Genomic DNA, 14,567 nt, shown 5'->3' with positions numbered 1-14,567 from the left:
TCAAGCACTCACTTCTCACATTCGCAACTTCGACTCTTCCACCTCGACAACCACAATGGCGCCCCGTTCCTACTCCAAGACGTACAGCGTCCCACGTCGTCCTTTCGAGTCCGCTCGTCTGTATGTGATACTCCATGGCCACTGAGCGAGAGCGTGCTCCGCTTATGTCTGGGACACAAGTTAATGTTGGATTAGGGATACTGAGCTGAAGCTCGTCGGCGAGTATGGTCTCCGCAACAAGCGTGAGGTCTGGCGCGTCCAGTTGACCCTGTCCAAGATCCGTCGTGCCGCTCGGTAAGTTCTCATTGCAACTGCCTGCGCGCAATTGAATTGATGCGCAGTGTGCGAGATATGAATTCGCTAACAGTTTGCCAGTTCGCTTCTTACTCTCGACGAGAAGGACCCCAAGCGCCTCTTCGAGGGTAACGCTCTCATTCGCCGTCTCGTACGTGTCGGTGTCCTTGACGAGTCCCGCATGAAGCTCGATTACGTCTTGGCCCTCAAGATTGAGGACTTCTTGGAGCGCCGTCTCCAGACCTGTGTCTACAAGCTCGGTCTTGCCAAGTCTATCCACCACGCTCGTGTCCTGATCCGCCAGCGCCACATCCGGTATGCATCTGCCCTCAATTGATCAAAAACCGTGCGACTAACAACATCACAGCGTCGGCAAGCAGATCGTCAACGTTCCCTCCTTCATGGTCCGCCTCGACTCCCAGAAGCACATCGACTTCGCTCTGACCTCGCCATTCGGTGGCGGCCGCCCTGGCCGTGTCAGGAGGAAGAAGGCCAAGGCCGCCGAGAAGGGTGGTGACGAGGATGCTGGCGAGGAGGACGAGGAGTAGATTACACGTCAAAAGGAATGATTCACGGATGATCGGCGTTCGGCATGACGGGATGAATCTCTTCGACAGTTATCCTGTCCTTGAAAGCACTATATCCCTTGTGGGTCTGGGCTGGTGGATGATCTACATATACATCATGTAGACACTACCCAAAATTTTCAACTGCCATCGTCTGTCTCTATCTGCTCATAATGTCCGTGATGTTGTGCAGACCTCCGTATCATGATTGGCAATCCGACCAAGAGTCTGTACGAATGTACCCAGGTCAGACAGTGCAAGAGGGTATCCGCTTTATGCTTCACTTGTGCCCAGTATTGCACCGCATACAAGAGGAAACTGAAACAAGTACAGAGACAATATGCCTTGCCTTGCAGCCTACGTTAGCTTTAAACTAGAAAATTTATAAAGACTGATAGCATTGTAGGATTCTTGATCCTTTACATCTGTACTATATCGCTCAACATACATTGTTGTAGTGGGGCGAGGCAGGGTGTTCTCTAAGATCTATCTAGTTTCTCCTCCTAATAAAGTAATTGCACCTTTAGAGTATTTGCTGCCTCTGACTTACAAGACGTAGCGAACATCTTCAGCCTACCACATACTCATGTCGCAGCTCAAGTAGTACAACAATGACCGAATGTACCCCCGCTGTGCAAGCTGTTGATCAAGTGTCTGAATTTTCTCTTTACTACTTGATATCTCTAGTACTCAGATTCATCGGTGTATAACCGCGTGACCGGGCTAGGTCTCCTGCCCTCAGAATTCAACCCAGCCGCAACCCTCTCCTCGCCTACCTTGGCTCTCGCCTCCTGCATGATCCACAGGCCTGAACTAGTTCCCAGCCTCGTTGCGCCAGCCTCTAGCATTTTCACCGCAGTGTCCAAGTCCCTGACTCCACCACTGGCCTTGACTTCCATCTTCTTCTTGCCTATTTTACGCGATGCAAGGTACTCTGCCGCAGCTACCATGAGCTTCACATTGGGAAGATTAGCGCCCGGACCATTGAAGCCTGTAGATGTCTTGATAAAGTCGAAGCTAGCGGCAGCGGCAAGATGAGACGCCGCAAGAATCTGGGCAGAATTCAATTGCGAAGTTTCGAGGATGAGTTTGAGTGTTGTAGGGGCAGGGCAGAGACTTCTTATGCTAGCCAATTCCCTGTATATGGCGCTGTAGTCTGGGATTTCTCCTGTTTCTTCTTCTTCAATGTCGCTGCTTCCGGCGTTGATGGCTGTGTTGGCAGCGGTGATGCTGTCAATTGCTGAGTCACGGGCGGTGAGCATGTGGTCTGCTGGTGGGGAAGCAGGTCGGTTGTGCTTGGTGAGTAAGGAATAGTTGAGGACGACATCGAGTTCTGCGGCACCCGCTGCTACGGCGGCACGTGCTTCTTGCAGCTTGTAGTATGTGTCTTGGGTTCCTTCATGGAAACCGACGACGCAGGCGACGAGGACGTCAGTGCCCTTGAGGTTGGAAACGCAGCGTTGGACGTAGTTGAGGCGGACGCAGACTGACTGTAAAGCTTGTCAGTCGGAGGCTTCTGAATACCGTGGCGCATAGCGCGTGTCTTGCAACCTCATAGCCTAACAATATAACTCTTCCTTATCTCGAACGACCAGCCTCAATTCTCTGGGAATGGACACACCTTGAAGTTTTCCGTCCTTGCCTCACTACACAGCCCATCGATAGCGGTTGTCGTCGCATCCAACTTGAGCACGGTATGATCCACCGTCTTAGCCAACTCTTTCAGCGCTTCTTCTCCATTCCTCATCCTTGGGCCTTCGTAAACCTTCTTCGCCCTTTCTCCACTGTCCACCTCTTTCATAACATTCTTGATGGTCTCATCGATTTGCGCCTTCCACTCCTCGTTAGTATACCGATCGGTCATCATCTCGATAGGATTCGATTTATCGTCGCCGAGCTCCGGGTTAGCAGCGAGGAATCCGCGGATCAGAACTTCAGATTCCGTCAAGGGGATGGGGTGGGGGTTTGACGGAACTGGTCCTCCCGCGCCTGCTGATGATGAGGTAGACATTTTTTCACGACGCGCTGGCGCGTGTTTGTTGATATTGATCTTGATTATTGACGGATCTATTTTAGTGCCACTCGGAATGGAAGCCGCGGGGACGCGCGAGCGAACGAACGTGCGAATGGCTGTATTGACGATGACGTGAGGTGGCTTGTACTCGACTCGTGTCCAACCATTAATTGGAATAAGGAAATTAGACGAACAGTTATGCAGCGGCGTTGCCTCCTGTCTTTAAAAGTGACGGCCGTATCGACTACTATCAATGAGAATTGGTGTTTTGGCGGAGGTCGGCGTTTTGCCAGTCATGTGGGCAGGCGTAGGGAAGGTGCCATGAACTGGCCAGGGGGTCTCGGCCACGCTTCCCCACTTTGACAGCAGAAAATCTAGCCAAGAATGATGTCCTTCTATTCTAGGCAAAGAGCAAGGCTTTTTGCGATACTAGTAAGTCACGGAGGTATCAAATCTGTAAGGCTTGGTATGGGGTCTACAAAGGATCCGGAGTGAAGCGTTGAGCACATCAAACAAGTTAGAGTATTGCAAAACGACGTGGTACGCACGTGTACATGGCATCCAACAGAGAGGCCAAGATTCACCTTAGTTGTGTGTGAAATGAATGTGAGGATTTGACGCTTTGATTTACAAAGGACCGCTAGCATGCGTAGGTATCCTCGATTGCAAGCCGGTCCTCACCTCGGACGACTGATCCAAAGGCTCTGAAATGCTATCTCTCCTCCCACATGCATGTACATGAAAGCCGAAAGACCATGCCGAACAAAAGGAAATAGATTCGAGGAAAAAGGGTTGTCCATCAGCGCTGAGATATCCGGAACTCCCGTTTTTGTGACTTTTGCATTGACTCGGGTCGAAAGATCCCTCTTCTATCCTGCGGTCGAGTCGATCGGCGCCAATGAGATCTACACCCCTAAGCCATGATAGTCGTCATCGTAACCCATCAATCCCAGCTGTCATCACTCCGACGAAACGTTTACTTCCTTCGGAAAGAGCAGCCCTCGGTCAATCGCGCCTTGCCACCAGTGGGCTGGCACCTGTGAATGCGTTAGCCCATGCCCTGATTCCATGTCCGATTGTCCTAGACTTACAGGACCTGCGAGCAGCCCTGGCAGACGACGACTGTGTTGGCGTGCGAGAAGACGGTGGTGATGGTGAAGCATCCGGGGCACTTGACGTCCATGAAGAAGGAGCGGGGAGCGGGCACGAGGGTCTTGAGCTTGTGCTTGCGGGCCTCACTAGACACTTGTTAGTCGCAGGTCGAGGGCGAAGAGGCGGGAATATGTGCGTACGCGGCCGGGGAAGGGTTGAGAAGGTCAACTGCGAGAACCTGGAGCCCGGTTAGTTCAAAATCTTCATAGAGACATCTGGGGCGCAAGGCACGGCGACGAGAGGTTGCAAATTCGAGATGCAGTGGCGAACTCCGAGAGTCTCGTGTGCCCGCTCACAGACCCCTCTCGCGCGCTCCTAAATGCCCTCGGTGGCTCAAACTCACCATTTTGACGGTTTATGAAGAGTCTCTTGGTTTGGTTGATTGTCGTTGATGGCTTGAAGTCGATTGAATCGGGCGCGAGAGTCGAGACGGCTGGAGAGGGGAATCAATTTCGACATCCAGCGGCCACACATTCATTAGCGAGGGCGCTAGGATTCTTGGCGGTCCGTGCACATCGGTTTGCATTCACTGTTCTCGAAACTGCAAGACCTTTCTAAATGCTTTGTTAAGCCTGATCATGTTCTGGCATTCACTCATGTCTGCATTGATCGCTGCAGGTGTCGTTGTGACTGCGTGCTGTTGATCGATGACGGAGTTCCTTCTAGGGCGGCAAAATGCCCACGTGATTCGAACATGAAAAGATCGCTCGCATTCAAGCATACATCTACAAAGACTCATAAAGCTCTTGGGAGAAGCACATATCGAGAAAGAGTGTCCGAAAACGAGTGAAGGGATGTAATTCCCCTGCATACAGCTACAGTAAGATCAGTGACTTGTCCTCGACTGTATAGCGAACTGCATCTCCAAAGCAAAGGCAAAAGACAGCGTCCAGATCGGGCCGAATAGGTAATATGATGTATCCAAGCACACGACACAGGAGATCTTCCCAGTTCGAGGATGCAAGTGAGCTCTCACTGGTCAGAAGTCGTGCCGCAAACTGTGGAACACTCGCTGCTGACCAGGAATGTGGAAACACAGACAGTACGTTTTCTGTGTGGCCCATCTGCTCCAGCTGAGTTATGGTCAGCGCTAAAGTGCGAGGTATTACCCCATTGCATCTGGGGCTGCTTCCTTACTTGTCCTTTTACCCCACTTAGCGTCAATTCCAAGGCTACCGTATACTCTGCTTCTGTTTATAAGGGTAAAGACCAGATGCAATGAAGACAAGAGAATAATACCATCACTCAAACTACGGCTGATTTATCGTTCGACATGGCATCAAAGGAGAAGAATACGCAAGAGATAGAGACGGCGAAGAAGCTGAATCATGTACCCTGGTGCGAGGAATACGAGAAGATGATCTCTGGGATGCTGTATGTAAAAAGCCTCTTATCCAATTCCCTAGCATTACTTCATTGGGCTATCCTGAAGTACACCTGGAAGATACTGTTGTTATCGGAAATAGCAGATACCCTCACAACGCAGTATAACTAGTGCTATGTGCAACTCATCCGACATTCGAAGCACATAATACAGGATTCATCTCCTCACTTTTCCACATAACTAACACAATTACAGCTACAATGCCTTCAGTCCCACCTTGAATGCCGCGCGCTTCAAAGCCAGAGCTTTTGCCAATAAATATAACACATGGTTCCCGGACCCCGAAACAACCGACTCGGAAAAAGGCTTCGACATCCTCGCCGCAGAACGTCTTCGAATGCTCAAAACGGTCATTGGCCATGTAGCCGACGACGACATCTTCATCGAACCGCCATTCAACATCGATTATGGCTGCAACATCTCCTTGGGCAAACGCTTTTACTCCAACTTCAATTTGACTATCCTAGACTGCTCGCTTGTAACGATAGGGGATCGGTGTATGTTTGGTCCTAATGTATCCATTTTCGCGGCTACACATGAGGCGGAAGTGCAATCGCGACGGGACAACATCGAATATGGAAAGCCTGTTGTGGTTGGTGATGACTGCTGGATTGGTGGAAACGTAGTCATCTTACCCGGAGTGACGATAGGGAGAGGAGTTACGGTGGGAGCGATGAGTGTTGTGACAAAGGATGTGCCAGACTTCTGTGTTGTCATGGGACAACCAGCTAGGGTAGTTAAGAAGGTCGCAGAGGTTCCGGTAGAGGAGAGTGCATCGTGAAAGCCTCGAGCTTCTTCACAACCGGTATTTAGAAATCCACTCAAAGTATTGGACTTGTGTGTTTGAAGAGCGTAAGCTGTCTGGCAGTTTTCTAAACAATATGACATCGATCCTGAAAGCCCTTCGAACTCAGCTCATCTATCCAAAACGCTCTCACCGCCGAGAGCGTGAACGCATATAGACCTCGCCAAACCAAGGAAAGAAGTGAAGGGAGCCAGCGCCGAAGCTGTACTGGAGCAAACATGTACAATAAAAATATAAGAGCGTCGAAGCGGTATAAAGGGGTAAGGGGAAGGTCTATGCCGGGAGCACTACTAGCCAATCCGTGCTCCCATTCTGAGTATGCGTCTCATCCAGCTGGACTTGGACCGACATCAAACAGTTTGCCACCTTTTCCCAAGAAGCACAGAACTAGCGATAGGGTGAAAGTACGAAGAGGAAGTTGGGCGACGCGAATACAGTGAAAATGGTGTGATGACAGGAGCTGGGTGTCGTGTACTTCCGTCGAGGTGCTGATAGCGTGCGACCAGAGCCAGTACTTTGTAGTAGTAGGGTTGTGTTCAGGAAGGATAGCGAGAGGGTGTCATCGGCCTATAGGATGGTACAACCGCCGCTCTTGTCTTTGCTAGTCTTGACTTGCAGAGCCACACGGGCGGCTTCGGTAAAAGCCTCGTTGACACCTCGGTTCTTCATGGCAGAGCATTCTAGACATGTCAACTGGCTGTCGTTGATTTCAAAATTGACACAACTTACCCAAGTATCGCAGAGCCTTGATCTTCTCTGCTACGCGAAGACCCTCATTATAGTCGATACATGGCTTCTCGGGCTGTTGGTCATCCGCGTCGTCATCTTCTTTTTTCCGCAGGTCACACTTGAGTGCAACCAGAACGAGCTTAACACCAGGGCAGTTCTCTGCTATCTCGCCGACCCATTTCGTTTCTACGTTCTCGAGCGAGTCTGGTGAATCGACCTGTGCCCTGTAAGTTAGTGTTTCGGCACAAAGGCGGCGAATAATCGTACCGAAAAGCAAAGCATGATCGCGTGGGTGTCATCGTAGCTCAGCGATCGTAGCCTGTCGAATTCTTCCTGTCCAGCGGTGTCCCATAAACTAAGCTCGACGTGTGTGTTGTCGATGTAGATATCTGTAGCGCCACGTCAATTGTGTAAATAGGGATTTGTGAATAGGCGCACAAACCGTGTACGTAGTTCTCTGTAAGATTTGTTAGCGGTATAAAGCTAGAGTGCGAGGAGAGTCCTCACCAAATACTGTAGGCTCGCTGAAAGGGCTTTGTTAGCCTCGGGCGCGCGTTTATTTTATGCAGATTACTCACTATACTGTTGGAAAGTAACTATTAATAAGTCAGTAAGCTCCAGATATCGCACAAAAACGTTGGTACCTACCCTCTTGTGAATACATTAAGTAATGAGGTCTTGCCGCATGCACCGTCACCGCTGTCGGAGGTACGTTAGCCTTGTTCTGTCGCATCATGCGTCGATTACCCGAACAAAGAGAGCCGGCGCATATGAGAGACGTACAGCAGCACCAGCTTGCGCTGCACAGACTTTGTTCCACCGCACATGGGCATCGTGAAGGTCGCGTAGGGAGACTCGGCGATGGATTCGTTCCGTCGGCTCAGGGACGAGAGAGCGCGCGCGCGTTGGTGCAACAAAGGACGACGGTCGCGATCGTGGCAGCGGACGCGGACGCGGCGAGGACGAGAGCGAGAGTGAGAGTTGCACCGGGGACTCTTAGCGGACGGAGGATGATAAGGATGTGGGAGTTAAGAGTTAAGCCGGGAGGGTTCCAGAAGCTGGGCTGGAGATGCAAGCGATGGATGGATGGAGTTGAAGATCCACCCACGTCGCTAAAGCTAGGCCTAAAAGGACGGCTAGTACTGCTCACTTCCGCAACCCTTCCACGGCTTCGACACTACGCATTTGGGCATCGACACGGACGTAGCACTATGCAATTGTCGGCTGAGGCGCAGTACACTGCACCCGAGATACTCAACAAGCCTGCCAAAGTCGCTGGTGTGCGTGGGGAAAGGCCAAGAGCAAGTGCCACGGACAAGACCTTAGAATCTTGAAGAATTCATAGTTAGGGCTAACATGACGGCCTGTGACCGTGAACCGAGTTAAGGGATCTGCTAGTGACGGCGAGTGGTTGAGGATGGATCTGGGATGAGAGTTCCCGGGGTCTGAGCCTTCTCCACATGCTGGAAGCCGGACCGAAAAAAGAAGGTCGCGAGCTTAGTATGTGCTATCTAATGCCATCGTTCGCCGTCTGCTGCACGCTATATTATACTCGAGTTATTATGCTTGCACAGCCCTGTGAACGCCTGACACAGACTCTGAGACTTTGCGAATGTTCAAAATCACCGATTCACTCCACTCCGAACTGATTCAAAATCAATAATGCGTCAATGCGACCGGGAGATGAAGCGGAGATTGCTGTCGGGCACAGAGTGTGCACAAGTCGATATGAAGATAGAACCATTGCTCCAGCTCCATAAGCACAAGTTTAGCCACGCCTCAAGAGTACTTTGCAGCAGTCTTCGAGTGGATGCAGAAGGAAGGTTTCGATGCTCTTCATGGGTGCTGCGTCTGGGGAGCTTAGCCCCGCGAAAGTGGGGCTCTTCCGCAGGCACCTACCGCCGCCTCACGTAGGCAAACAGTCGCGAGAGCTCTAAACAAGACACTCGACGCACACTTCTATCAACCGACTTGATATCACTGCGCTGCCTCCTCGATAGAGCTTGAAGAACACGACCCGAACCTCACTCTTCACTTCACCACCAACGGCACAGCAATGTCCGACGACGATGATTTCATGCAAGACTCCGGCGAGGAGGAGTAAGTAGCAACCGCCAACTCTGACGCGACATGCCCTCTGACATATTACAGGTACGACTTCGAATACGAGGACGATGATGACGAGCAGAGTGGCGATGTCGACATCGAGAACAAGTACTACAATGCGAAGCAGCTCAAGGCCGACGATCCCGAGGCGGCCATAGATGAATTCTTGGGAATGCCTGCTCTAGAAGAAGAGAAGTCGGACTGGTAGGAAACATGGAAATCTGGGGGAACGGATATACGCTGACGAATCCATAGGGGCTTCAAGGGACTGAAGCAGGCAATCAAGCTGGAGTTTAAGCTGGCCCGCTACGACCAGGTAAACACGGCAACGGCTAAGAATGAACCCTAGCTAATGCTCGTAGGCTGTTGAGCACTACAAAGAGCTGCTGACCTACGTCAAGTCGGCCGTCACGCGCAACTACTCCGAAAAGTCCATCAACAACATGCTCGATTTTATAGAAAAGGCCGCAGAGGACGCCGATGCATATCGCTGCATGGAGAACTTCTACGCCCTGACCCTCGATATCTTCCAGAGCACCAACAACGAGCGGCTTTGGCTAAAGACCAACATCAAGCTCGCGAGGCTGTGGTTGGACAGGAAGGACTACCGTCAGCTTACGGAGAAGCTCCGCGAGCTACACAAAGCCTGTCAGAAGGAGGATGGAACAGACGACCCGAGCAAAGGCACATACTCACTGGAAGTCTACTCGCTAGAGATTCTGATGTACGCCGAGACCAGGAATAACAAGCGGTTAAAGGTACGGCTCGTCTCCATTCAACCTTACCTGCATTATCTTTAACATCATGACAGGCACTCTACCAACGAGCGCTCAAGGTCAAATCCGCGGTTCCACACCCCAAGATTATGGGTATTATCCGAGAATGTGGTGGCAAAATGCACATGAGCGAAGAGAACTGGAAGGGCGCGCAGAGTGACTTCTTTGAGAGCTTCAAAAACTACGATGAGGCTGGATCACTCCAACGAATCCAGGTTCTGAAGTATTTGGTCCTAGCGACCATGCTGTCGGGTTCCGATATCAATCCGTTTGACTCGCAGGAAACCAAGCCCTACCAGAACGACCCGCGCATCTCTACAATGACTGACCTGGTCAACGCCTATCAGCTTGAAGACATTCACGGTTACGAGAAGATCCTGCAGAACAATCAGGATCTGCTCCAAGATCCTTTCATTGCCGAGAACATTGACGAAGTTACGCGCAACGTGCGAACCAAGGCTGTGGTCAAGCTCGTCGCACCCTACACTCGCTTCACGTTAGCGTTTATTTCCAAACAGCTGAAGATATCTCTTTCCGAGGTGCAGGAAATTGTAGGGTTCCTAATAGTTGACAAGCGGTTGCGCGGCAAGATCAACCAGCAGAACGGAACGGTAGAGATTGAGAGTAGCACAGACATGGATCGGGTGCAGGCGATGAAGGAATGGAGTAGTGCCATTGGAGCGTTGTGGCAGACAGTGCTAAACGAAGGCGACGGCTTCAAGTCAGACGAGAGCGGTTCTCAATTCACGCCTGGTGGTGGCGGGCCCCAAAGCATGAGCTGGAATCAAGGTTCGATGGGTGGCAAGTCCGGTCGAGGTAAAGGCAAGGGTGTGGGGAGGCTTCCGGGAGTAATGGGCAAAGGATGACTTGCAGCATCGGTCGCGCGCGGTTCACAAGGCGACCTGTAACTGGGTTTCCGGGCAGGCCACGGAGTAAAGATAGTTGCACAGTACCGTCACCCGGGCGTTTCTCACCTGAAGTAATTGAGACATGCGGTCAAGTTGCTCAAGGCAAGAGATGGGGTTGGGCAATCGGGTAGCACCGGGCAAGAATTTGCGTGCACATGAGCGGCAGGCGTCTCAACATAGCATGTGGGCAGCGGACATGTTCGGTCACGCAATGAAGTGCAATTACCCACAGGTCAGCAGCGGTTCACTTTTGTCTGTATGTAACATGGCCTCCTTTTCTGGTAACAAAAGCCAAGGTCCCGACTGCGCGGTCATCGCGGTAGCCTGCTGCCACCAAGCGCCCCCGTATCTCGATGCCAGTAAGCCGTGAATCGAATCTCAACGTGATGCATGGTGATCTCAAGCTTCACTCGGTTGCTCTCGTACGAATCACAGTGGGTTTCCCGACGATTGCACTGCGCGCCGGGGAAGCGGGCACAGACGAGGGTAGTGTTCCAAGCGAACCTCTCAGCTAATAGCAATGCTCCCACGCCGTGCCCGCCCTGACTCGCATGCAGCGTGGGATCGGTAACTCGACTAGAGTTTATCTCGGGTGCGCGGGCACTTGTTTTTTCTGTCGCAGAAGCGCCACGGAGCGGCAGAGCGAATCATGCAATACAGGCGGCCACTGCAACGTGAGGGCTCAGGCGCCAGAGTGCGGTCTTGGCATGTTCCTCTACGCCATGGGTGTCTCGATGATGCTGTGTTGAGCGCAATCCACGACGTGACACAGCGTTCTCTCGTCGCATGCATGCACCACCAGCCTCGGATTCTGCAATTGTTCCGGTTGGCGGGCCTGCTCGAATGCTTGCTACACCTGACAAGAGCGCAAGAGGCTTCTTCATGCCGTCATACTAGCCGTCTCGTGACTCTGATTCTTCCGCGGCTCTTTGCTCGGCGATTCAATGTTTGATGTGATGGAGCAAAGAGTGCACTTCAATCTCCAGATGCTAACCCATGAAGACTAGTGGGAACGTAAATCGATATCACACCCTGGGCTGGTGGGCAACCGTAGCCGGGTGGTCTTGGAAGATGTGGCATAGAGCATCTCATAGTACTTTCTTTTGCTCGATGCCTCCCTGGCGCTGGCTGTGCGGAGTGGCCTCCCTCTTGTACACCGTCGCGCCCTGCCCTCTCTGCCCAGCAGATATCCGGTGCGACTGAAATTGGCCGTTTCAAAGCGGCTGAGCCATAGTGTTGCAGACTGTTCTGGTGCCTGGCAGATTGAATTCCACTCGCACGCCGCGAAGATCCCCTCCTGTCTCTCCCATATATTGGCGTGTGCCCCTGGACGCCCGTGAGTATCACAGCGACGACACAACTTCCAGCCTACTGCCGCCGGCCTCTGCACCTACTAAAGACGCTGCTGCCCTCCCCAGCAGCTCGTCGACGAACTGTTGCTGAGATTGCTTGCGCGTTGCCGAATCTGTCGTGGAATCATTCCGTCCAATTGCTAGCCACTGAGGCCAGTCACGCCCACGGCCCCCCAAGGAGCCATCTGAGCACACACGGCGGGGAACTAAAGGCAAAGCAACCACACACCCACACATACACGGACACACACACACGCTCATAACTCCAAGACGAGATGAGCAGACAGTCGGTGTTGACGGGCTATCACCCTCATGGCCAGCATCATCCACATGCACACCTACACCAGGGCCACTATGGAGTTCCGGCTCAGAACCACTACCAAGGCGGATTAGCGTTTGCTATCCGCGCGCCGGTCCTTGCTCCCGGGAGCTATAATCACCACACTGGCCATCACCCAGGCCACCAGCATCGCAACCCCCACCTCAACATGGCCGCGTATCCCTCAGACGACGAGTATGCCCATCTGCAGAAGCTGTCGAGCGAATACGAGCCCGAGGCTACTGTGAGTTTGCTTGCGACAATATTCGCGGAAGCGCGCTGACCGCCCAAGGGCCCACTCGTTGGAGAACGCCAAAGCAGCGCTGCCATCACGACTGAGTATGCCGCCGCAGATCCCGTCTTCCAAGTCAAGACGGCTGCGCTGCCAGCCAAATATGCCTACTTTCGCACCTGTCGTGGCGATGGCCACTGTGGATGGCGGGGTGAGTGATCATCATCTTCTCTTGGTGCTATTTGCCGGTGCTAATAGGAACAGCAATCGCCTTCACTTATTTTGAAGCCTTGCTACGTGCGGGCAACGTGAACAAGTTGGATCATGAAAAAGGCCGCCTCGATTCGCTGGGCAACATGCTCGCGAACATCGGTTATTCGCGCGACATCTGGATTGACTTTGCCGAAGAGGCATTCGAGCTTCTTGACAAGCTTGCCAACTCGCTGCGCAACATGGACGGCCAGGCCGAAACCATTCTACTCCGTACTTTTAACGACATGAACGAATCCATGGCAATCATCACCTACGTCAAGGTAAGCATCCTGCATCTTTAGCCATTCCTGACGCTAACCCCTTAGCAGCTCCTAGCCAGTGCCTGGGTGCAGACGCACGCAGAAGATTTCATGCATTTTGTGGACAACGGCGACGTCAAAGCATACTGCTCCAACTACATTGAACCCACTCAATGTGAAGCCGACAACGTTGGCATTGCTGCCCTTGCTGAAGCGCTAATCAAGCCTGCTGGACTCGGTCTTGAAGTATGGTACTTGGACCGCTCACCAGGCGAAGAGATCAACCGTAGCTTCTATGCAGAGCCAACAGACGCGCACCATCGTCCTATCGCTGGTGCCCCTATGCTGAGGCTGCTTTACAGGCCGTAAGTCTGCCTTGCACAAGCCACTTCTTCCGCGTACTAATCCTTCTCAGTGGCCACTACGACATCCTGTACAAGGCTGGAGACGTACCCCAGATCCAGCATCAGCCCGTTCCCCAACAGCAACCACTCCATGTTGCCCTAGCCAACTACACTGACGAATTCATACCGACTGCGACAAATGTTGGTGACGTCATGAACATGATTCCGGGAATGTACCCCTCTGGTGTTGGTCTAGGCCAGCGGTGGCCTTCGCTTCCGTACGACTTCAGCCCCAGTCCTGCCTCTCATCCCCAAGTTACGCCTGTTCAACCATATGCTCCGACGCCAACGCCTGTGACACCGGTTACCACTTCCCACTTGGACTTTGTTACACCAATCCATTCTAGCAACCCAAGCCAGTACAACCCGCCGAACCATCACAACATACACCTCGACCAACCTCCTGTGACACTACCAATACATCCTCCACCGCCACCCGTGAGCATCGAACGTGCGGCTCCTATGGGTATTGAGAGGGGCGGTCTCTTTCGACCTTCAATGTACGAGCTGGAACCGGGCTACGGCTCCTCATTGCAAGTGCAGCCGTTCCAGACGTCCATCTTCCGCAAGTAGGTATCGGCCCGATAATATGTTTGACGTACACTAACTTGCTCAAGTTCACACTTCAATACCGCGCACTTCATGAACCCTGACTTTGAACCCGAGCAGTGGTGTCCGGACGGCGAATACTCCGTGGGCAATAAAGGTCGGCACAAGTCTCACTCATCCTGAACATCTTTCTTTTTGCTTGAATCCGACACATGCGCTCTCCTGGTGGCCTTTTCCCGATATCTTAGCGACTACTAGCGTGGCGTTCATCGAGCTTGCCCTGCTTTCTGGCATCCTGCATCATACTCTCCACGGCCTTAGCAACCTAACGACGAATGAAGACCGATACCATTTTTAACCATTTTCGGAATATCGCTCCACCACCCTCACACATGCAAAACCGACGGTACTTTCCGGGGGGGGGGGGGGGGGGGGGGGGGGGGGGGGGGGGGGGGGGGGGGGGGG

General features: G+C 52.5%; 7 protein-coding genes across 7 annotated transcripts; 4 read left to right on the top strand and 3 right to left on the bottom strand.

Annotated features, from left to right (window-relative positions):
* Positions 1 to 55: 55 nt before the first annotated feature.
* Positions 56 to 842, top strand: RPS9 (40S ribosomal protein S9; the record flags this gene model as incomplete). The annotated part of the gene is made up of 4 exons (XM_051735967.1): positions 56 to 120; positions 196 to 294; positions 376 to 609; positions 662 to 842. The coding sequence occupies 4 exons, from the start codon at positions 56 to 58 to the stop codon at positions 840 to 842; spliced, it is 579 nt and encodes a 192-aa protein (XP_051584284.1).
* Positions 843 to 1,543: 701 nt separating this feature from the next.
* J4E82_009744 (uncharacterized protein) lies at positions 1,544 to 2,871 on the bottom strand (the record flags this gene model as incomplete). The annotated part of the gene is made up of 2 exons (XM_051735966.1): positions 1,544 to 2,350; positions 2,482 to 2,871. 2 exons carry the CDS (start codon positions 2,869 to 2,871, stop codon positions 1,544 to 1,546), a joined length of 1,197 nt encoding a protein of 398 aa, XP_051584283.1.
* A 979-nt stretch (positions 2,872 to 3,850) lies between these two features.
* CRP6 (40S ribosomal protein S27) lies at positions 3,851 to 4,372 on the bottom strand (the record flags this gene model as incomplete). Its single annotated transcript, XM_051735965.1, has 4 exons — positions 3,851 to 3,911; positions 3,966 to 4,112; positions 4,167 to 4,204; positions 4,370 to 4,372. The coding sequence occupies 4 exons, from the start codon at positions 4,370 to 4,372 to the stop codon at positions 3,851 to 3,853; spliced, it is 249 nt and encodes an 82-aa protein (XP_051584282.1).
* Positions 4,373 to 5,299: 927 nt separating this feature from the next.
* J4E82_009742 (uncharacterized protein) lies at positions 5,300 to 6,191 on the top strand (the record flags this gene model as incomplete). The annotated part of the gene is made up of 2 exons (XM_051735964.1): positions 5,300 to 5,400; positions 5,606 to 6,191. 2 exons carry the CDS (start codon positions 5,300 to 5,302, stop codon positions 6,189 to 6,191), a joined length of 687 nt encoding a protein of 228 aa, XP_051584281.1.
* A 591-nt stretch (positions 6,192 to 6,782) lies between these two features.
* Positions 6,783 to 7,777, bottom strand: J4E82_009741 (uncharacterized protein; the record flags this gene model as incomplete). The annotated part of the gene is made up of 8 exons (XM_051735963.1): positions 6,783 to 6,895; positions 6,945 to 7,161; positions 7,212 to 7,333; positions 7,387 to 7,401; positions 7,452 to 7,468; positions 7,523 to 7,540; positions 7,593 to 7,643; positions 7,728 to 7,777. The coding sequence occupies 8 exons, from the start codon at positions 7,775 to 7,777 to the stop codon at positions 6,783 to 6,785; spliced, it is 603 nt and encodes a 200-aa protein (XP_051584280.1).
* A 1,223-nt stretch (positions 7,778 to 9,000) lies between these two features.
* Positions 9,001 to 10,692, top strand: J4E82_009740 (uncharacterized protein; the record flags this gene model as incomplete). The annotated part of the gene is made up of 5 exons (XM_051735962.1): positions 9,001 to 9,044; positions 9,096 to 9,254; positions 9,306 to 9,366; positions 9,413 to 9,808; positions 9,862 to 10,692. The coding sequence occupies 5 exons, from the start codon at positions 9,001 to 9,003 to the stop codon at positions 10,690 to 10,692; spliced, it is 1,491 nt and encodes a 496-aa protein (XP_051584279.1).
* A 1,882-nt stretch (positions 10,693 to 12,574) lies between these two features.
* J4E82_009739 (uncharacterized protein) lies at positions 12,575 to 14,285 on the top strand (the record flags this gene model as incomplete). The annotated part of the gene is made up of 6 exons (XM_051735961.1): positions 12,575 to 12,649; positions 12,698 to 12,848; positions 12,902 to 13,170; positions 13,219 to 13,514; positions 13,565 to 14,122; positions 14,171 to 14,285. 6 exons carry the CDS (start codon positions 12,575 to 12,577, stop codon positions 14,283 to 14,285), a joined length of 1,464 nt encoding a protein of 487 aa, XP_051584278.1.
* Between the last annotated feature and the right edge of the window lie 282 nt (positions 14,286 to 14,567).

The sequence above is a fragment of the Alternaria postmessia genome (assembly GCF_024291825.1).
Source record: "Alternaria postmessia strain BMP 2775 chromosome Unknown scaffold_99, whole genome shotgun sequence".
Taxonomy (NCBI): domain Eukaryota; kingdom Fungi; phylum Ascomycota; class Dothideomycetes; order Pleosporales; family Pleosporaceae; genus Alternaria; species Alternaria postmessia.
This window is presented reverse-complemented; position numbering and strand designations above follow the sequence as displayed.